This window comes from Triturus cristatus, chromosome 2_2 (genome assembly GCF_964204655.1).
Source record: "Triturus cristatus chromosome 2_2, aTriCri1.1, whole genome shotgun sequence".
NCBI lineage: Eukaryota > Metazoa > Chordata > Amphibia > Caudata > Salamandridae > Triturus > Triturus cristatus.
In genome coordinates this window covers 755,124,854-755,147,922 of record NC_140582.1, presented here as the reverse complement: position 1 = coordinate 755,147,922, position 23,069 = coordinate 755,124,854, and the positions used below count along the sequence as shown (strand labels likewise).

The 23,069-nt window shown below is 46.0% G+C and overlaps 1 protein-coding gene across 5 annotated transcripts in view; it reads left to right on the top strand.

Moving 5' to 3' along the window:
* The window catches only part of SLC7A2 (solute carrier family 7 member 2), a 445,257-nt gene that overhangs the window by 316,896 nt on the left and 105,292 nt on the right, over positions 1 to 23,069 (top strand). For all 5 annotated transcript variants that reach the window (XM_085642005.1, XM_085642009.1, XM_085642008.1 and 2 more), the window contains exon 2: positions 18,917 to 19,307. In XM_085642005.1, the coding sequence (XP_085498131.1) occupies positions 18,932 to 19,307 (376 nt within the window). In that variant the 5' untranslated portion in view covers positions 18,917 to 18,931. The remainder of the gene's footprint in view (positions 1 to 18,916; positions 19,308 to 23,069) is intronic.

Below are 23,069 nucleotides of genomic sequence, written 5' to 3'. Positions count from 1 at the left end.
TTGGAAGTGCAATGATTGTTGGAATCGTGCCACTAAGCAAAAATATGTATATATTAATAATAATACTAGTGACATTAATAATTGCATTTGCGATCTAAAAACATGCTTACTTTTGGTTAAGCAAATATTGTGTCATAGCAATTGCATAACAATGTAACTCCCAAAATACAATGCACTATTAATGGCAGCATGTTGTTTCCGCGATTTCAACAAAAAATGCTTGTCGTTATTGAGACATCATTGTGTGCATTTATCACTGCCTGGTGTCCGTTTGCACAAACAATTATAAAATTGTAAAATTATAAAATTAGTGTAGTGTCCGTGAATAAAAGTACAAGTGCTTTTGTGTTTCGTCAGACTATTTCGATAAAGTCCTTTGATCATCAATCTATAAAGTCCCAGAACGGTGTTGGTATAATACAGTTTGTGCAATACATTTTAGAATATGGTTGCACAATTGTATGCCTAGTATGGTATATCTAGAACAACACCAATTATATTATTGCCATGTGGTTGTATTGTTATTTTTAGGTTACTGTCAAATACCAAATTAAAGACAACTTTCATGGTAATAGTATATCCGTATTATTATTGGTATCAATGAAAATCTTTTTCCTTTGACTACCTGTCTCTCCCTTGTTGTTAGGATATTGCTGTTGTCATGTGTCCTGCATATCGTAATGGGACATGCATACCAGACTATTTGATATCTGATGTACAAAATAGCAACTATTTATTGCCACTTATACTCTATGTTACGCATATCATTTTTAAATTTTACAATTTAGACAATTAATAAACAAATATTGAACTAGATTAAATATGATTCATTTATTAAATATCTAAAAAAAAAGTAGTCATATAAAAATTCATTAGATTGTTACCTTAAAAGGGCTTTATTATGAAAACCTTCATTTATATGCTAATATATTAGTTAAAAGACATGTTACAATAATATATTATATTATAAAAGTTGGTTTGTCCAAATAGGAAACAATTAGTAAAAAATTTGTAATTTAAAAAAAAAGTTTTCATCTGTGATTAAACCTCCGAGTGTCATATTATAATTCTGATAGAAAATATTGTAAAGTGCGTGTGCTTTTAGTTTATCTTTCGTGGACTATATGTCATACAGCTATGAACTTAATAAGAAAATAAGTACTAACGGTATTGCTATGTTTAGGTCAGTCTATCACATGATATGTCAGTGTGAGTTAATCAGAAAGAAGATTATCATGGGTGAACAAATACTTATAAGCATGTATATAAGTCTTCTGACATATTCAAGCCATTCGGCTGCTTAGTATCAAGATCAATGATATAGCGTGTTTCTAGACATCTCAGGGCACTCTCCATATTACCGCCTCGTCTGCTTGGTGGTACAGTGTCTATAACAAAGTATTTAAGTTCTTTGTTATTGAAAAGGTGACTGTCTCTAAAATAGCGAGCCACTGGATACGTGTTATCCTGATTGCTGATTGCCCTGAGATGATGCAAAATACGTTTGTGGACTGCTAGCTTTGTGCTGCCCACGTTTAACAGGTTGCAAGGACAGGTAAGTACATATACTGCGTGGTCGGTTTTACATGTTAGTAACTTATTGATGGCATGCTTTCTGTCACTAAATGGTGTTTTGTGTTCCGTCATATTTGTGCCATGTTGGCATGCTTTGCATGTTTTACAACGGAAAAAACCCTTACGTTTTTGGAGCCAGTTCGTAGAGTCAATGATTTTTGGATTAGTTGTTACTAGCTGGTCTCTCATAGATGGACCCCGACTATATGTGACAGACACCCTTGTTGGTAAGTCAGGCCCAATGATTGGGTCGCTCAAAACCAATGGCCAATTTTTGTGCACAATTGATTTTATTTGGTTGTGTTGGTTGCTGTGCTGCAATATGAGCCCGAAGTTCTTTTGTTTTGTTTCCTCATTACAAGGGCCTTGTCCAGTATTGTTTACTACTCTATCTTCCTTCTTGTCCTGTAATAGCTCAATTCTAGTTTTGACCATAGATTTGATAATGGCTGCTTCAATAATCTTTGGTGGGTAACCCCTGGCTAAGAATCTTAATTTACACTCATGTTGGGCAAGTTTGAGTTCATCATCATTACTGTGTAGTTGCCTCATCCGCAGCATCTCGCTATAGGGAATGCTTCTGACGAGATGCTGCGGGTGTGCACTGCCCGCATGCAAAGTTGAATTCCCTGATGTTGGTTTTCTGAACAATTTGGTTTCGATTGTGCTTTGTCATCAACAATAAACACCTCTGTGTCAAGAAATGTAACAGAGTTATCACTTATAGTTGCAGTAAAGTGTAAGTTGATCTCATTACTGTTGAGGTCTGTTACAAACTGGAGGGCTGAGTCATTAGTGCCATCCCATATGACAAACAAGTCGTCAATGTACCGTAGCCACGATACAACCTTGTTTTCGCTCTGCAGTAACATTTTGAGGAGCAGCTCCTCCCACCTCCCCATATGTAGGCAGGCGTAACTGGGGGAGAAGTTGGCCCCCACTGCCACTCCTCTAGTTTGCTGATATAAAATGTTGAACATAAACACATTTTTCGTAAGGCAAAATAAAGTCATGTCTAAGAGCATTCTTTTATCGTCCTCACAGTGGCCATTTTCTTTGTTAAGGGAATGTTTAATCGCTGCAATGCCATCTTCATGTCTAATGCTCGTATACAATGATGATACATCAAGGGCCATCATCGTATATGAATTTTTCCATTTGATTTCTCGCAGTTTGTTAAGAAAGTCACTGGTATCACGTACGTAAGAAGGCAATGATTTTACATGTGACTGGAGAAAATAATCTACGTGCTGTGAAGTGTGTTCAAGGAGGCTCTTGCGAGCCGATATGATCGGTTGACCAGGGGGTTTGAATGGATCTTTGTGTGTCTTAGGTATAAAATAAATCGTTGGAATAACTGGATGTTCATTTTTTCAAAAATGTGTATTCCTGTATAGTAACAAGGTCCTTCTTTTGCCATGCTTGTAGCATGTGATGGTATTGTGCATAAATAGTTTTTAAATTTGTGCTACTCATTCTCACATAGCAGTCTCTATCATGTAGTTGTGCATATGCCTCCTTGTTGTATTCAATTTTACTCCAAATCACAATGTTGCCTCCCTTATCGGAATTACGTGTGACGATGGCTTTGTTTTCTTTCAATTTGACCATGAGCTCATTATATTTGTGATCTTGCCAACTATATTTATTGCTTTGGCCTTGTGTTTTGAAATTCAGTTTTTTGATTTGTTCAGTCACCAGTTGATGGAATACATCAATAGAATCCCTTAAGGTTACCGGATTGAAGGTAGACTTAGGTTTGAAATTGGTCCTGTGTTTGTGCCTCCTTTTGATGATGTTGCATTAAATGCCCCAATTTCAATCTGTGTATCCGATACTTCAGGTGTATTTTGTGGCTGCAGCCAAAGTTCTTGCAGTGTCTCAATGAGCGGTACATCTGATTGTGTAAGGTTGCCAGTTTCATCTCTCATGATCTTGGTTTCTGTTAGTTCTTTAATCTTTTTAGTTTGTGAAATTTCTGTAACTTGAGTTTCCTCACCGTTTTGTAGATATCCAACCTCGTATTTGCATAGTTGAAATTCACCCTGGGACAAAATGATAATCATAGACCTAAAATGTGTTTTTCTTCATTGCTTAGTCTTATATTAGCCAAATTCATTATGGTTTTATCATTATCTCCCATGATGGTGTTAGTTATCTGTTCTGCCATCGTCCCCCTCTTTGCTTCTTTGCTCTTGATCTGTCTATATATATATATATAAAAAAAATACCCTTTCAGGCATAGAGTGACGAATAAAGTATGCAAAAAAGAAGCAGAGAACTCTGGGTAGTTCTCAAGTTTAGGTGGAAAGCAGCTCCTGTATAGAGCACTGTGAGAAGTTGGCCTGGTATATGATGTTCACTAGTTAAAGTGACCACCTTGTACCATGCCAAGCAACCCTTATGGTGTGGTTGTAAGTCAACCTTTTCGGACTAGCTGCCCTAGTGGTAGCGTAGGCTAAGCAGTCTTTCAGGCTAAACTCGTGAAACGTGTTAAGCAAGCTGTTTTACCAAAAGTAACCCCCTTTTATACCAATGAAAGGACACCACACAGATATATATTCAAAATATATATGTATTTATTTCTCAAAGTAACCCCTAGTCTCTTTATGAGCACAGGAGCACAAATCGTCAAACAAGATTACAGTAGAATACACAGAAGTTGCACCAACCCGTCGAAGGCCATCTTCAAAGCGGTTAAAGATCTTATGGCCAAACGGACTATTCCTTTAGCCGAGAGCTCGGTCTCCCATTGTGAAGCCCTAGCCTCTTATTTTCTGGGAAAGGTCCAAGCGATCTATCGGACCTTCCCTAGTATTGGGGCTCCGCTGGAAAGTTCCATCGAGACATTACGTCAGTTTACCCTGCTTTCATTTCCCCCCCTCACCGCTGATGGGTTTGACAAACTTGCTTTGCAAGTTAAATCCGGATCTCCATCTGATCCGGTAAAGCCTGCTCTCTTCCGAGACCAGACCTTTTTGGGACGCCCTGCGGTGCGTTCCCTTGTCAACCTCTCCTTGGAGTCGGGGGTTGTCCCAACTAAATGGAAGCAGGCGGTAGTGTCTCCGATTATTAAAAAACCCTCCCTAGACCCGTCTAAGCCTGAAAGTTTTCGCCCCATTTCGCTGCTACCGTGGCCGGCAAAGTTGACAGAGGCCCATGTCAATCTAGCCCTGTCGGAACATCTTGCCCGGACCAATGCCCTTGACCCCACACAGAACGGTTTTCGTGCTGGTCACAGCACGGAGACCGCTCTCCTCACAATGGTGGAACATCTGCGTGCTAGGTTGGATGCGGGTCAGACGGCGGCGCTGATATTGTTAGATCTCAGCGCCGCCTTCGACACTGTATCTCATGGCATCCTCCTGCATCGGCTAGAGGAGATTGGTGTTCGGGGTCTGGCGTTGCAGTGGTTCCGCTCCTTCCTGGACAATCGCTCCTTCTGTGTGGCCATTCCTCCCTTCTCGTCCAGTTTTCAATCTCTGGCCATGGGGGTTCCGCAAGGGTCTTCGCTAAGTCCCACGTTGTTCAACCTTTACGTGAGACCGCTGGCTGATGTCGCGAGGCAGTGGGGCCTTACTTTGGTCTCATACGCCGATGACACTCAGCTGGCGGTTACTCTTAGCGGAGATGTCCAGCTAGACGCCCCTAGGTTTCGGTCTGGACTGAAGGCGGTGGCTTGCTGGTTGACAGAAAACTGTCTCCAGCTCAATGCCACAAAAACAGAGGTGATGGTTGTTGGGAAGGGAGTGGAGCTTTGGGGTGATCAGTGGTGGCCTCCCGAGCTGGGCCCCACTCCGACCCCTGTGTCGGAGGTGAAAAATCTGGGGGTTTGGTTGGACGCCGGCCTTACTTTCACAGGACATACTAAAAAAACGGCAGCTTGTTGTTTCGGCCTATTAAGAGGTCTCAGACCAGTCCTCAAGTACTTCGATGCCCCTACCAGACAGCTGGTAGTCCAGGCTACTATCATCTCTCGCCTGGACTACGCTAGCTCTCTTCTGGTTGGGGCGAATCAGGCTGAGTTAACCCGCCTACAGCGGGTTCAAAACGCTGCGGCTAGAGCCATTGTTGGCCTGCCCAGAATGTGTCCTGTGGCGAATGTGCTTCGTTCCTTGCATTGGCTCCCTGTAAGGAAGCGTATTCTTTTCAAGGTCCTCTGCTTGGTTTTTCAGATACTAAGAGGTATTGGCCCTGAAATCTTGTCCAATCTTATTTCCTCCTATGTTCCCACCCGTAGCCTCCGATCTCAGGGCCAGGCCCTTGCTGTGGTCCCCAGATTTAGACTCTGTCGTATGGGGGGTCGTTCCTTCAGCGTGAAAGCTGCTCTAATCTGGAACACCCTCCCAGTGGAAATTCGACAGTTAGACGATCTGTTTTCTTTCCGTAGAGCGATTAAGACTTTTCTGTTTTAGCTGTCTATCTTGGGCGTTCTTGTGTTGCTATGTTGTGTTCCTCCTTGTCTGTGCGCCGGGACGCTCCTTCGCTGGAGTAGCTGTGCGCATAATAAATTAACTTAACATAACATAACATAACATATGGATAGGCCCTGGTGGCCACTCAAACCATATACTAAAATAGTGGTATAAGTACCACGAACAGAAAAGGGAAAAGGCCTAGGGCCTCTAGAATCGCTGGGCCTACAAGGAGCTAACCTCAGTTAGTGACCAGGAGGTCCACGGGTTGCGTGTGCAGAGCAAATAGTCACACGCGGGCTCCCATAGGTTTCAATGGGTGCGTAAAAAGTACAAAGTTACTGCAAAGAGGATCTTCCGGATGACCTAGGAACTTAAGATTGGAAACACAGACACTAGAGATGATTCTCTACACTTGGGCACCGGAGTGCCAGCTTTACCTCACCCACAGGAAGCGGGTGCATAGGCGTCGAAGTGCGTCGGGTTTCTTCTATCTGTTCAATGGAGCCTGTAGATAAAGATGCTGCAGACGGTCGGTCGGGAAGAGATGCAGTGGATCCAAGGGTGGATCGGAGATGTTGAAGACCTGTAAGCAGTGGGGACAGCGTTCACAGTCACTAGCCAGTGACCAGCGTGGCACCAGGTGGGTACCAGGCGATGTCGGGTGCAAACAGGAAGAAAGGTGTAGCTTGTCTCTGCAGCCACGTGGTCCCTGAAGGTCGACGACGTCCAGGAGTCGGTTCACGAGCTGTCCCACGCAGGCTCTCACTGTCGGCGGTGTCGGCGACTTGATCGAAGCAAACAAACCTTGGCAAAAGCAATTGAAGTAGGAAAGGAAATAAGCGGATGGTTCTGACCAGCAAGGTCAGAGGGACTGCTCCTTTGGAGGGGAGCAAGGGCCAGTCTGGAGCAACCAGACCAGCGGTGTATTTCGTGAAGTTCGTCGCCAAGATGGCCACTAGCCAGCGGGCCAGCAACCGGTTAGGCGCGTCGAGTGGCAAAATGCAGAAGGGCCCCACGCAGATCGTGGAGATGCTGGAGGGCTCACCTTTGGTGCAGATGCTGCTCGGATGTTGGGCTTCTCAGATCCCAAAGCACAACTTGGAGGGAGCCTCGGTTGTTGCACTTGTCAGCTTGTCATAGTCGTTCCAAGATGGCTGGCTCCACGTGTCTCGGTGCCTCCACGGGTCTCCTCTTTTCAGGGACTGTGGATCGGGCGGTGAGAGGTCTGGAGGTCCAGGTCTTGTCAGTCTCTGGGCTCGGGCTCCGGCGGGAGGCGGCGGCAAAGCAGATGTTGATTCGCTGGATGGTGCTTGCGTTAGCAAGGTGGTCACTCCCTGACCACAGGGGAGATTGGCTTCAGTCCTCTGTGCGGCAGAGCGTCGAAGTTCCCGTCTTCTTCTTAGTTTCAAGTTGATTCCAGGATGTCTGAAGTCTTAGGACACAGCTCCTACCTTTAAGCGGATTCTAGGGGCCGGACTACCTGCTAGGTCCCTCCCTAAGGGTGGGACCAGGAAGGGGGGTGGTTACACCCCCAATCCTTTGTCCAGCTCGCCCCAGGCCCGGGACTGGTGTGCCCCAGGACCGGTTTGAACTGGCATATGCACCGAGGCTCCTTGTGAGCCTCAGGCATGTCTGGTTCCTTTCAAGCCCTACCTGACCAATACACAAAATCCTGTCTGGGGTGGTGCACGCACCTCCCCTGGCAGGAAACCCTTTGTCCACACCTCCCAAGCTGGAAGGACTCCCAGCAGCAGGAGGGCAGACTTGTGTCTGTGGTGGCAGCATCCATTTTGTGGAGCTGAGGCTATGTCTGATTTTACCCGGGTTTCAGGTACTGTACATGTCGTGTCCCTCTAGAAGGGTGGAATGCTAACCCCGTCGCCAGAATTGGCGAGGGGTTAGTATTCCAATTCGTATGGCACCTTACTAGACATGTTTTGATAAAGCCAAACCAAAGTTAGCATTTAACCGCGAGGTTCATAATGCACTTAAGAGTATATGGTATGACGATATCTGGAAACAGTAGAAGGAAGTTGTTCCGACCCCTGCAGACAGGCCCAGCTCATGCCAGAGCACCATCTCACATGGAACCAAGCACTCTGCCTTCAGGATTGTTAAGGCCTGCCATAGGAGTGACTTATAGGTTACCAGGTGTCCCATTTAAGGTTAGGTATAGGTATACTACACCTAAGTAAGAGGTGGTTACACCAACTTACCCCAGCTGAGTGATCAACCAGTTGTGTCAAATTTGTTAGGCCAAGCCTGGGGTGGCATAATACATGCTTCAGCCCCTGGCAGGCCTTAGATACACCAATGCCCTGGGTACCTAGTGTACACTGGTACAGGGGCTCACAGGGTGATCCAACCAATTGGGTATGTACCTAGGGTACATGGAGTCCATTTTAAAGAGAGAACAGCCAGGCTGAGATCCTGAATGGCAGGGTCTCAGGCCAACTAAGTCGAAAAACCAGCTAGACACTAGGCAAAAATTTGGGGGTAACCATAGTCAGATATCCACCTTCCTACACAACCCCCCCCAAACGAAGGGAGATAAGGCTGACCTTGACCAGGTAAGCCTATATTGCCCAAGTGGCCATATAAGGAGGAACCAGCACTGGCATGGTTACCCCCTGTCTCATGGTCCACTAAGCAATCCCTCACCCTAAGGGTATCAGAGGGTCTCCACCATAGGGAATCTCTACCTTTGGTGTGTCTTGGCAAAGTAAAAGGCTGGTGTTGAGATGGAGTACTGAAGTGAGTGTCCTCAAAGTGAGGCCTCAGCTTCCTCCAATCATTCTCCACCATGGATGCCTTTCTTTCCTTAACTGAGTTGTACTGTGCTCTCAGGGTCAGCCTCTGGCTACCTAAAGCTGGAGGCTGGGTCCCTTTTGTGGGCGTACTGGAGGGACAGGTCAGGTTTGGGGCCCTAAGGTCCCATGTTTGCCTGTGCCCAACAGAATCCCTCTGGGGGAGGTCCCTAACTACCTGAAAAGGAGATCCCTCAGGAATGTTTTTACCCATCACCTGACTAGGGCTACTAGTCAGGCAATCCTCATTCTTTTGATGGGGGGGTTCTTGTGGACAGGGGCCCTCTGGGGGTCCACTGGCCTCCCTGACCTCTGCAGCCCTGGGCTGACTGAGGCAGGGTAGAGAGAGGCAGGCTACCTGCACCAGACTGGGTCCCACCTTGGAAGGGGCCACTGACATCAGAGGTTCTGCCAGGCTAGGCCTGGCTACCTCTGGGGCAGTTCCTTCACAAGGGGTGAGGTCAGCTCCCTGAGGAGGCTGACTTTTTCCTAATGTCTGGGGAGAGGGAGACTTTTCTTCCTCCCCACTACTCTCTGTTTGTGTGGAGTGATCCATAGTTTCAGGCTTCACTACACCTATGTCAGTCTGAGTATAGGCTGAGACCATTACAGCCTTGCCAACCTTTTCAGGGGGGCACTCAGTTTGTGTTTGAGCTGTGACTGCCACAGCTCTGCCAGTCTCTACAGGGAAGTCTGTCTGTGCCTGGGCTGTGGCTACCACTGCCCTTCCAACCTTTTCAGGGAGGAAATCTAGTTGGACAGGGGTTGTGATTGGCACAACCCCACTACCCTTTTTTGAAAGGCCTACCATTTTAGAATGGGTGTCTTGTTCAACTCCAGCCCAAGCTGAGAGTTCTAAGTCATTCCCCAGTAAGCAGTCTACAGGCAAGGTTGGGGACACTGCCACCCTTTTAGGGCCAGTGACACCTCCCCAGCTGAGACACACCTCTGCCATGGGATGACTGTTCTGTTTGCCATCAATGTTAGTTACCTGGTAGGAGCAACCAGGCAAAAGCTGTTCAGAGGGAACTAGCCAATGGGCCACCATTGTGATGCTAGCTCCAGTGTCTCTGTAGGCCTCAGCTTTGGTACCATTGATGTAGGACTCCTGTCTGTACCTACCCAAAGTGTTGGGACAGGCAGTGAAGTTGGCAAACCCCATGCCACCATCACAGACAAGAGTAGTTGCTGCAGGGGAATTGGCTAAGCCAGGGTCCCCCTGTGTTCCCCAAGTAAACCCACCCAGATTTCTGGGGGCACTCCCACCACCTGGGGGATTACTGCTGACAGTAATAGGTGGTGTGACAGGAGTAATTGGAGGAACAGTTTTGGTTTTAGCCTGTGGGCAACTGCTGTCAGTTTTCCAATGCCCAGGAATTTTACATTCATGGCAGTAAGGCTTTTTACTTGTGGTAGAGGAGGGAGCTTGGGACCCACCACCCTGTGTGGAGTTTTGGGGCCCTGAGGAAGATTTCTCTTTTGCTTTATCCCCACCCTTCTCTTGAGGCTTGGTGGTATCTTTCTTTTGGTCACCACCCTGGTTTTTAGGCCTGATCCTGGTCCTGACCCATTTATCTGCCCTCTTTCCCAATTCTTGGGGAGAGGTCAAATCTGAGTCTACCAGGTGTTGATGGAGAAGCTGGTTTTGACAATTACTTAAAATCTGCTCTCTCATCATCAAATTGTACAATCCTGTATAATCAGACACCTTACTTCCCAGCAACCAACCCTCCAAAGCCTTAGTGGCACATTCCACATATTCAGACCAGTCCTGAGTCTGTGCCTTCTGGGTATCTCTGAACATTAACCTGTACTGTTCAGTGGTTAAGCCTAACCCATCAATCAGGACACTCTTCAGGACTCTGTAGTTTCTGACATCCTCCTCTCTAACAGTGAGGAGTCTATCTCTGCCTCTACCTTCAAAGGAGAGCCATAAGATTGCTGCCCACTGGTCTTCAGGAACCTGCTGTACTTTGCAGGCTCTCTCAAGAGCAGTCATCCACTTGTGGATATCATCCCCACTTTTGTAGGGGGGCACAACCTTGGACAGGTTCCTATTGTCAAAGACCCTATCTTTGTCCTTAGGGACAATGCTGCCACCAGTGGGTATAGACCCACTCTCTTTATGCTGCCTAGCCTTACTCAGTTTTTCTTCCATCAGGGCTACTTCTAGCTCCTGCTTCCTGATCCTCAGCTGGGCTTCCTGCATTCTGGCCTCATGTTCCCTCCTCTGAGGGGTGGTCATCCTTTTCCTGGGGTGACCTTGAGAGCCTCTAGAGCCATGAGAAGCATTAGATTCGCCTGAGCGATTCCTTTGCCTCCCAAGCCCTGTGTTAAGTCCACTGGGGAGATCCAATGGGGTGAACCCACTGTCAGTCCCCAATAGCCTTAGTTTAGCTGGGCCAAGTATAACACTTGGCACTGGGCTAATTCTCCCTTCATCCTCACTCACATCTGTATCCCCATCACTTTCCTCCTCTGTAGTATGGTGTTCATCTAAGGGATGGCTATTGGAAGGGGGTACCTCAGTGGCATCTTCAGAAGGGGGGCCTCCTGTTCCTGTCCCTAAGGGGGCTAACTGGGAAGCTTTCTCGAGCTCTTTCTGATTCTCATCATTCTGTAAGAGTTCTCTGAGCTCTGCAGAGGTAGGGTTCTTGGGCTGTTTAAGGCCTCTAAGAGTTGCCAAATGCCTGAGCTCATTCTGATTTAGGGTAGCAAAGATGGATGGTGCCCTCTTGGGGTCACTCTCAACAGAGATGGGTACAGTGGACCCCTCTGCCCCAGCCATTGCTCTTAAGTGTGGGTGGATGTGTTGCAATCTACCTACACTTGGGTTTACCTACTAAACCTATCTAGTAGTTGTAGTCAGGGTGTGCTGCTCCCTTTGCTCTACAACAACTAAGTTCAGTAGAACTTAAGTATATCTAATCTTGTTTTATATGTACCTAAAGGTACCTGTATGATCTTTCAATTGGTAACAAAGAGATTACAGAGGTAAAACACAGCAAGCTCAAATCCAACCGCTGCTCACCAATGTGAGAAGTTGGCCTGGTATATGATGTTCACTAGTTAAAGTGACCACCTTGTACCATGCCAAGCAACCCTTATGGTGTGGTTGTAAGTCAACCTTTTCGGACTAGCTGCCCTAGTGGTAGCGTAGGCTAAGCAGTCTTTCAGGCTAAACTCGTGAAACGTGTTAAGCAAGCTGTTTTACCAAAAGTAACCCCCTTTTATACCAATGAAAGGACACCACACAGATATATATTCAAAATATATATGTATTTATTTCTCAAAGTAACCCCTAGTCTCTTTATGAGCACAGGAGCACAAATCGTCAAACAAGATTACAGTAGAATACACAGAAGTTGCACCAACCCGTCGAAGGCCATCTTCAAAGCGGTTAAAGATCTTATGGCCAAACGGACTATTCCTTTAGCCGAGAGCTCGGTCTCCCATTGTGAAGCCCTAGCCTCTTATTTTCTGGGAAAGGTCCAAGCGATCTATCGGACCTTCCCTAGTATTGGGGCTCCGCTGGAAAGTTCCATCGAGACATTACGTCAGTTTACCCTGCTTTCATTTCCCCCCCTCACCGCTGATGGGTTTGACAAACTTGCTTGGCAAGTTAAATCCGGATCTCCATCTGATCCGGTAAAGCCTGCTCTCTTCCGAGACCAGACCTTTTTGGGACGCCCTGCGGTGCGTTCCCTTGTCAACCTCTCCTTGGAGTCGGGGGGTGTCCCAACTAAATGGAAGCAGGCGGTAGTGTCTCCGATTATTAAAAAACCCTCCCTAGACCCGTCTAAGCCTGAAAGTTTTCGCCCCATTTCGCTGCTACCGTGGCCGGCAAAGTTGACAGAGGCCCATGTCAATCTAGCCCTGTCGGAACATCTTGCCCGGACCAATGCCCTTGACCCCACACAGAACGGTTTTCGTGCTGGTCACAGCACGGAGACCGCTCTCCTCACAATGGTGGAACATCTGCGTGCTAGGTTGGATGCGGGTCAGACGGCGGCGCTGATATTGTTAGATCTCAGCGCCGCCTTCGACACTGTATCTCATGGCATCCTCCTGCATCGGCTAGAGGAGATTGGTGTTCGGGGTCTGGCGTTGCAGTGGTTCCGCTCCTTCCTGGACAATCGCTCCTTCTGTGTGGCCATTCCTCCCTTCTCGTCCAGTTTTCAATCTCTGGCCATGGGGGTTCCGCAAGGGTCTTCGCTAAGTCCCACGTTGTTCAACCTTTACGTGAGACCGCTGGCTGATGTCGCGAGGCAGTGGGGCCTTACTTTGGTCTCATACGCCGATGACACTCAGCTGGCGGTTACTCTTAGCGGAGATGTCCAGCTAGACGCCCCTAGGTTTCGGTCTGGACTGAAGGCGGTGGCTTGCTGGTTGACAGAAAACTGTCTCCAGCTCAATGCCACAAAAACAGAGGTGATGGTTGTTGGGAAGGGAGTGGAGCTTTGGGGTGATCAGTGGTGGCCTCCCGAGCTGGGCCCCACTCCGACCCCTGTGTCGGAGGTGAAAAATCTGGGGGTTTGGTTGGACGCCGGCCTTACTTTCACAGGACATACTAAAAAAACGGCAGCTTGTTGTTTCGGCCTATTAAGAGGTCTCAGACCAGTCCTCAAGTACTTCGATGCCCCTACCAGACAGCTGGTAGTCCAGGCTACTATCATCTCTCGCCTGGACTACGCTAGCTCTCTTCTGGTTGGGGCGAATCAGGCTGAGTTAACCCGCCTACAGCGGGTTCAAAACGCTGCGGCTAGAGCCATTGTTGGCCTGCCCAGAATGTGTCCTGTGGCGAATGTGCTTCGTTCCTTGCATTGGCTCCCTGTAAGGAAGCGTATTCTTTTCAAGGTCCTCTGCTTGGTTTTTAAGATACTAAGAGGTATTGGCCCTGAAATTTTGTCCAATCTTATTTCCTCCTATGTTCCCACCCGTAGCCTCCGATTTCAGGGCCAGGCCCTTGCTGTGGTCCCCAGATTTAGACTCTGTCGTATGGGGGGTCGTTCCTTCAGCGTGAAAGCTGCTCTAATCTGGAACACCCTCCCAGTGGAAATTCGACAGTTAGACGATCTGTTTTCTTTCCGTAGAGCGATTAAGACTTTTCTGTTTTAGCTGTCTATCTTGGGCGTTCTTGTTTTGCTATGTTGTGTTCCTCCTTGTCTGTGCGCCGGGACGCTCCTTCGCTGGAGTAGCTGTGCGCATAATAAATTAACTTAACATAACATAACATAACATATGGATAGGCCCTGGTGGCCACTCAAACCATATACTAAAATAGTGGTATAAGTACCACGAACAGAAAAGGGAAAAGGCCTAGGGCCTCTAGAATCGCTGGGCCTACAAGGAGCTAACCTCAGTTAGTGACCAGGAGGTCCACGGGTTGCGTGTGCAGAGCAAATAGTCACACGCGGGCTCCCATAGGTTTCAATGGGTGCGTAAAAAGTACAAAGTTACTGCAAAGAGGATCTTCCGGATGACCTAGGAACTTAAGATTGGAAACACAGACACTAGAGATGATTCTCTACACTTGGGCACCGGAGTGCCAGCTTTACCTCACCCACAGGAAGCGGGTGCATAGGCGTCGAAGTGCGTCGTGTTTCTTCTATCTGTTCAATGGAGCCTGTAGATAAAGATGCTGCAGACGGTCGGTCGGGAAGAGATGCAGTGGATCCAAGGGTGGATCGGAGATGTTGAAGACCTGTAAGCAGAGGGGACAGCGTTCACAGTCACTAGCCAGTGACCAGCGTGGCACCAGGTGGGTACCAGGCGATGTCGGGTGCAAACAGGAAGAAAGGTGTAGCTTGTCTCTGCAGCCACGTGGTCCCTGAAGGTCGACGACGTCCAGGAGTCGGTTCACGAGCTGTCCCACGCAGGCTCTCACTGTCGGCGGTGTCGGCGACTTGATCGAAGCAAACAAACCTTGGCAAAAGCAATTGAAGTAGGAAAGGAAATAAGCGGATGGTTCTGACCAGCAAGGTCAGAGGGACTGCTCCTTTGGAGGGGAGCAAGGGCCAGTCTGGAGCAACCAGACCAGCGGTGTATTTCGTGAAGTTCGTCGCCAAGATGGCCACTAGCCAGCGGGCCAGCAACCGGTTAGGCGCGTCGAGTGGCAAAATGCAGAAGGGCCCCACGCAGATCGTGGAGATGCTGGAGGGCTCACCTTTGGTGCAGATGCTGCTCGGATGTTGGGCTTCTCAGATCCCAAAGCACAACTTGGAGGGAGCCTCGGTTGTTGCACTTGTCAGCTTGTCGTAGTCGTTCCAAGATGGCTGGCTCCACGTGTCTCGGTGCCTCCACGGGTCTCCTCTTTTCAGGGACTGTGGATCGGGCGGTGAGAGGTCTGGAGGTCCAGGTCTTGTCAGTCTCTGGGCTCGGGCTACGGCGGGAGGCGGCGGCAAAGCAGACGTTGATTCGCTGGATGGTGCTTGCGTTAGCAAGGTGGTCACTCCCTGACCACAGGGGAGATTGGCTTCAGTCCTCTGTGCGGCAGAGCGTCGAAGTTCCCGTCTTCTTCTTAGTTTCAAGTTGATTCCAGGATGTCTGAAGTCTTAGGACACAGCTCCTACCTTTAAGCGGATTCTAGGGGCCGGACTACCTGCTAGGTCCCTCCCTAAGGGTGGGACCAGGAAGGGGGGTGGTTACACCCCCAATCCTTTGTCCAGCTCGCCCCAGGCCCGGGACTGGTGTGCCCCAGGACCGGTTTGAACTGGCATATGCACCGAGGCTCCTTGTGAGCCTCAGGCATGTCTGGTTCCTTTCAAGCCCTACCTGACCAATACACAAAATCCTGTCTGGGGTGGTGCACGCACCTCCCCTGGCAGGAAACCCTTTGTCCACACCTCCCAAGCTGGAAGGACTCCCAGCAGCAGGAGGGCAGACTTGTGTCTGTGGTGGCAGCATCCATTTTGTGGAGCTGAGGCTATGTCTGATTTTACCCGGGTTTCAGGTACTGTACATGTCGTGACCCTCTAGAAGGGTGGAATGCTAACCCCGTCGCCAGAATTGGCGAGGGGTTAGTATTCCAATTCGTATGACACCTTACTCGACATGTTTTGATAAAGCCAAACCAAAGTTAGCATTTAACCGCTTAAGAGTATATGGTATGACGATATCTGGAAACAGTAGAAGGAAGTTGTTCCGACCCCTGCAGACAGGCCCAGCTCATGCCAGAGCACCATCTCACATGGAACCAAGCACTCTGCCTTCAGGATTGTTAAGGCCTGCCATAGGAGTGACTTATAGGTTACCAGGTGTCCCATTTAAGGTTAGGTATAGGTATACTACACCTAAGTAAGAGGTGGTTACACCAACTTACCCCAGCTGAGTGATCAACCAGTTGTGTCAAATTTGTTAGGCCAAGCCTGGGGTGGCATAATACATGCTTCAGCCCCTGGCAGGCCTTAGATACACCAATGCCCTGGGTACCTAGTGTACACTGGTACAGGGGCTCACAGGGTGATCCAACCAATTGGGTATGTACCTAGGGTACATGGAGTCCATTTTAAAGAGAGAACATCCAGGCTGAGATCCTGAATGGCAGGGTCTCAGGCCAACTAAGTCGAAAAACCAGCTAGACACTAGGCAAAAATTTGGGGGTAACCATAGTCAGATATCCACCTTCCTACAAGCACTCTCAACACCAGCGAGACACTAGATCTGCTCACCTCAAATGTCTGCTTTTCTATCAAAGTCTTTAAGCATAGGATTAGTACAGTGCCATCCACGCTGAGATAGAAAAGGACAAAGTCTTTTGCCATTTCTACAGCAAAGTCTTTAAGCATAGGACTAGCACAGTGCTGTCCTTGCCGAGCTGTAAAATGACAAAAGCCATTTACCACTCCAGGAACAGTAGTACAGCTTTGAATTGGTAAAATACCAACCAAGCCAACCTGGAATGAGTAAAAGCAACCCCTGACATAGTGTTTCGCTCTAATTAAAGCTCTACAGAGAGGTATAGCTTTGTCCAGACACAAGGGATCACCCAGTATAAGTAAAAAAAATACCCTTTCAGGCATAGAGTGACGAATAAATTATGCAAAAAAGAAGCAGAGAACACTGGCTAGTTCTCAAGTTTAGGTGGAAAGCAACTCCTGTATAGAGCACTCTCAACACCAGCAACACTCTAGATCTGCTCACCTCAAATGTCTGCTTTTCTATATATATATATATTCCAAACGCTACAGGATGCGTGCAACAGCAGATCCACGGGCCCACATGATCAGGTAAACAGAATTATTATTTATTTCTCTGTGACAAAAATATGCGTTTCGACCACGTCCGTGGTCTTGATCACCTGACCCCTGAAAAAATGCAACAAAAAGGATTTAATGAATTGTAATTTAAAGGATGTTACTTTCACATCTGATTTACTCTTTGCCCATTCGAATGCGGGTGCATGTTGTGTTTTACTCCACTACCCTAGATATCGCGATCTCCAAATGGAGTGTCAGGGGTGAGGTGCTCGAGTGCATCTCGGTAGTGAGTGGTGTGTTTATCGATCGTGAAGGTATAGTACCCATTAGCGCGCCCCGGTGCCTCGTCAGTGTTACTACAATCGTCCCCGTGAGAGCTCCCACAAATCCCCAAATGTTTTTTAATGAACCTTACCACCAATTAAAACCCCTAAACTCTAAAAACACCCTTATGACCCAATACCCTAACCCATGCCTAAACTCCTAAAAGACCCTCCACACCCTATATATACAATTATCCATCCCTAAACCTTAAAAACACCCTTACCATCCAATGCCCTTACCCACCACTAAACCCTAAAAACACCCTTACCACCCAATACCCCTACTAATTCCTAAACCCTAAAAACATCCTTACTAACAAATACCCCTAGCCATCCTTTATTCCTAAATATACTTATATAGATATAAATACGCTCACTTACCTTATATATTCTTACCTTTCAATGTTAAGGCATGCTTTGTAAAGGCATATTCGTGGTAAGGACTTGCATTGTAAAGGAAATGCATGATACAAGCATTGTGTGGTAATGAGTGCTGGTAAAGACATTGTGTTGTTGTAATGCCCATGTTGTAAAGGCTGTTTCCCCTAGACAGTGATGCGCTGTCTCTCTGTCACATATTGTTACTTTAATTGCCAGGAATTATTTATAGATTTTGCAGAGAATCCAGTTTCTTGCCGAGGTTGCTGTAGTTACAAAATGCACGCAATTCACTTGTTCATTGTTGTTGAAGAACTTATGATGTTTGTTTTTGAAAGAACATTGGGCTAAATTTAATTTTAACATGATTTGCTGTTATTTTGGAGGATTGACTCAGTAGTCAAAAATGTGGTCTGTTCTGTATGTTTTAAGTGTTTCAATACAATTGTATGCTAATGTATATGTTCGAGGAAGGGGTACTCCATTGAAATAGTGACAGAGTACCCTCTCACCAACATAACAGTCTGCCTGCCTGGTTGAAATGCAGGCGGACCTTTGGTGTAACAACGACAAAGACTACTCCATCTCTACCTCTGGTTGCAGTCCTCCGTTGGCCCATTGAAGTAAGGGCTGTCAGACATTAACCTTTATGCCTGCCCACCTAATTTAGATGGTCAGATATGCAGGTCAGTTTTTACTGTCCACTGCAACCAGGAAAACCCTGGTGGTAAGGGCAGTGAAAACTGCAAAAAGCTTCTCTCGCTAGGGGATATAACACCTATTGCGAGGAGGACTTTTGAAAAAAAAAAAAAAAATCCCGCTTCTCTGTCTGGCAAAGTTAATATAAATTAGTAGGAACCACCTTGACAGTGGTTCCAGTTAATGCTTAAAAAATCTGCCGGCGCAACAGAAATTTCAAGATTTGGTCGTCAAGACCTTCACCAGAGGGACAGAATAATTTACTCCATCACCATGGTAGTGGACGGCGTGACCACCAAGTTTTAAACCGGGCCCTAAAACCACACAATGAACAACCCTAATGCTGATTGTCGCACACACCACCCCCCAGACACACATGCACACACACGCATAGTTTGACCACTCTCACGCAACCACATTTAATAAATACTTTTACTCACAATATTGAGATTGGTTATTATGGTTATGTTTGTGAAGTATATTATGTATGTATTCTAAATATGTGTTTTTGTTTTCAGATTACTGAGTACGCCATGATTCCCTGTGGGCCTGCATTAACATTTGTCCGATGTTTATTACGGCGAAAAATTGTATCTCTGGACAGTCTTGAGGATTCAAAATTATGCCGCTGTTTGTCTACTGTGGACCTCATCGCCCTGGGAGTTGGCAGCACTCTTGGTGCTGGTGTCTACGTACTGGCTGGTGAAGTAGCGAAAGCGAATTCTGGACCCAGTATTGTGGTATCGTTTCTCATTGCAGCTCTGGCCTCAGTGATGGCGGGTCTCTGCTATGCTGAGTTTGGTGCTCGCGTGCCCAAAACAGGTTCTGCGTATTTATATACATACGTAACTGTTGGTGAGCTGTGGGCTTTTATAACTGGCTGGAACCTCATTCTTTCATATGTCATTGGTAAGTGCACCACAGTTATTTTATATTTTAAATTATATATTTTTCAATTTCATCAGTAGTTTGAGCAATATCACATTATTTTGTAATTGTCATTTGCCTAATTCTATAACACAGTAATTATTAAAAGAAAAATATTTTTGAAGGACTGGGATGGAGACTAAGGGGTAGATTAGGAGTCTGGCGTTTGGCTGGATTCCCTGCCAGATCAATGGAGGTCAACGGAGGCCAAGGTTTTTGCTCCCCAACCCACCAAATGTGTAGATTGCCGCCAGGCATGGATGGATCATGGTGCCTGTAGAAGCATTGCTGCCATCGCAGCTCTGCTGGCAGCACTGAAGCTTCCTTGAGTCGATGCCACGTTTAATGCTTTGTACCTTAATAGCAAACTTCCAAAGTTTGAGTTTGTTAATGAAAAATAAAGAAATAGGTGCTTGACACTCAAGGAATTTCCTCCCAGAGCGTGGTGGTCCATTTTCATGTTTTCTTTTTGGAACCACAGGGCCTTTCCTGGTAGTCCCAAACACAACAGTAGTACATTGCTCTAAATAGTACGAATATTCTGATGTACATGGGCTGTTGGCCATTTGGGATACGGGCCATTGGTCCAAAGTTTCCAACGTAGAATCAGATAAAGCTCCGCCATCGGAAAATTGGGACTTTCCCCAGCTCTAGACAGAGCCAGTTTGGCAGGCAAGTCATTCACTATTTTTGAGCGGATTTACCACATTGCCAAACTCTAGATGATCCCCTCGGGAATTTTTGCATATTCGTTTTTCCAAAAGTGAAGCATAAAACCTTTAAAATAGTAACTTAAAGAAGTCTGTAAAATGCAAAGTTATGCAATGGGCATCAATCACAGCTTTCCTTGATTTATGACATCTTGGTCGAGTTTGCCAATTGAATATAGGTCGTATAGCAAAATCCACTCAACATGAGCTTAAAATTTCAGGCTAAAATTAATGCGTTTGTTTAAAATAAAATAATATAACTGTGAAGAGGTGTACAGTGTTCACCCCTGAAAAATGAGATATCTCAATGGGAATTTTCACTTTTCCATTGGCACCACAAACAGCAAAGGAGACATTGTGTAAAGCATGCACATTAGCTTGATCACCATGATCATACACTAGATTTATTAATTCCATTTTTATTCGTAACGTAAAGGAGGAAGGTGAATTGCGATTCTTCCATTATTAGAATTGTGATAAGTTGCATATTCATTCCTTTCAGAAAAAAAACACATTGTTGGACACATGGAGTTTCTCTGGTTCCTCAGACACTTGCAGAGTTAATGAGCAAGGCAGTTAAAGGTCTCTTTGGTAGATTTTATTGTTAAAAGGCTGTCTGGGGAGAGTAGAGATTTACCCCTTTTGGTGTATAGAACCTACGACTCTAGGTAGGGTTTTAAAGGTATGGTGTTCAGCCAAGATGCATAGTACTTTAGGTAATGCAGCATGCCTTTAATGGATGTGGTCTGATTTCTTGTCTCCAGTGATGATCGGAGTTGGAGTTATGAAAGAAAAGAGATATACTTTCCTAAACCATAGTCAGCTGAGGCAAACCATTTATTTATCCCAAATGAGTGACTCACAAACAAAGTAAAACACTCTGGGGCCGATTCACAAAGGACCTCTGCACTCATGACAGAGGCCCTGGGGTCATGACGAAGGAGCCTCACATTTGTGGCGGGGTCCCGCATTCGGTGCGGGACCTCAACAATAGATAACTGTAGTATGGCAGTCCCGCCACGAGTGTGGGACTCCCTCCATTACTGCGGGGCCTCCGCTACGATTGTGGAAGCCCTTTGTGAATTGTGCCCATATTTATCAGCACAAGTTTGAAAACATTTGCTTTCCAATAATTTGACTTTGATGAATCAATGGGGAGCAAAAAGCCACAATTAAGAAGCAAATGTTTGGACTGGGTTCACCTGCTAAATACCAAGCATGTGAAACACATACCAAGCACTAGTAATAGGTGTGTTACCTAAAATACACTAGTACTAGATCCAGGTCCTTTGAGGTCTCTACCGAACATAGCCCCAATGGTGTCATACCCCTGTCATTAGTTATTACAAGCGAGAGGTCAAACTTAAAATGGAGGGACATGAGTTATGACAAAAAAAAAGGCCAGAATAATAGGGTTACCTCCTAGTTCTGATCTTGGGTAAAGGCAAAAAGGGATCTATTGAATGCGTCAAAACATCTTACGTATCAGGCCACGCCCAAAGATTGAGAGGTAAAGTCTGTGCTTTGATAATGTAAAAGTGTGGAGTAGCATGTATGCCAGAAGAATAGAGGGATTATTTGAGGTGAGATACAAAGTTTTGTGGTAACTAGAATAGGTAAAGCACTTACAATTTCAACAAAAAATCGTTGTGTTTGGGTTAATTATAATTTAAGTTTGGTTGCTGCATATGCTTGTTTGCCTAACTCTTCATATTGCTTTCATTATTTAATATTATTGCAGTGATTTTTAGACTAGCCATCCGTTGCCTAAGCTCACTGCAAACCAGCAGTGTAAAGCTAGGAGGATCAAGTAGTGGGGGAGGAGAGAGAAGGGGCTTGGTCCTCTGCAGCCAGGGGCAGGACAATTGGAATAATCAGAAGAAGGTCTTATTATTTGGTTGGTTTCAGCGTGGAGGTGGTAGTTGGGTATGAATTCAATGACCAATTATGTTTTTGTAGGCTACCAAATACTTTTTAAAACCCTCAGTCATAGGTCCAGTAATATTTTAAGTAAACTGTCTACCTTGATGGCCTTCTTTCATGTTTGTTATTATTTGAATCTGCCACATTGAATAGTTATGAAATTTCTGTATCTGAGTTGCTAGGGGCTTTTGATTACGGGTCAATTTCTAGAGACAATCCATCTTTATACTATAGTAGCCCTTGAACATGTAGCAAAGAGTTTAGAGATTGACTCTTTATAGGCCCTACATTTGAAATCTATGGTTTTAGGAGACTATTTTAGGGCTACCTACAACGATTCATGAGCTAAGAATAGTATACTGAGGAACTCCAATTTTGACCTGGTAAAGTACAGGTAGTTCTCATTCATTTAACGTTGCATGTGTTATGTATATAGTTACCAGCCGGAGACAGATTTACATGTCCTTGGCAAACATTTAGATATGGATATTGAGTTGGGTAATCGTTTCTGCTAAGGTGGCGTATGTTTTAAAGCTGATAGGAGACGGAATCATGGAGCACTGTGCTAATCACCTTCTTCAATTACAACAGAGCAGTGCTAATCCTCATCTGTCTATTCTGGCCAGAGAGGAAGGTTCTGGTGCTTTTCAGGGCTAAATCTGTTATCCCCATCAAGGTTTCCAACATGTCCAGGAATATTTCATGGTCAACTGTACCATATGCTGCAGGGAGAAATCCAGTAAGGAACAATGGTAGATAAAATGTCCTCCTCTCATGCTTCTAGGAAGTCTTCTCTGATGTTGACTAGGAATCAGAAGTCACTGCTTACCACTTAGTATGGCGCAAGCACAGGGAAATGATATTCCAAACTAAGTTACACTAAGTTCAGTTCAGTGAAGGAAAGGCTTGTGGTCACCATGGAGTGTGTCCACTGTCTGGGCCGAGGCGTTGCACACATAGGTAATATTCTATGTGATTTCATTCTTACAATGAACTGCAAATCTCCACAGGCTACAAGCTGTTGCACATTCCGGAGGGCAGGTGGTCATCTTGGATTAAATGGAATTGCTTCCCTCGTGTTTCAAGGCAACTCTGCAAGCAATTGGTATAC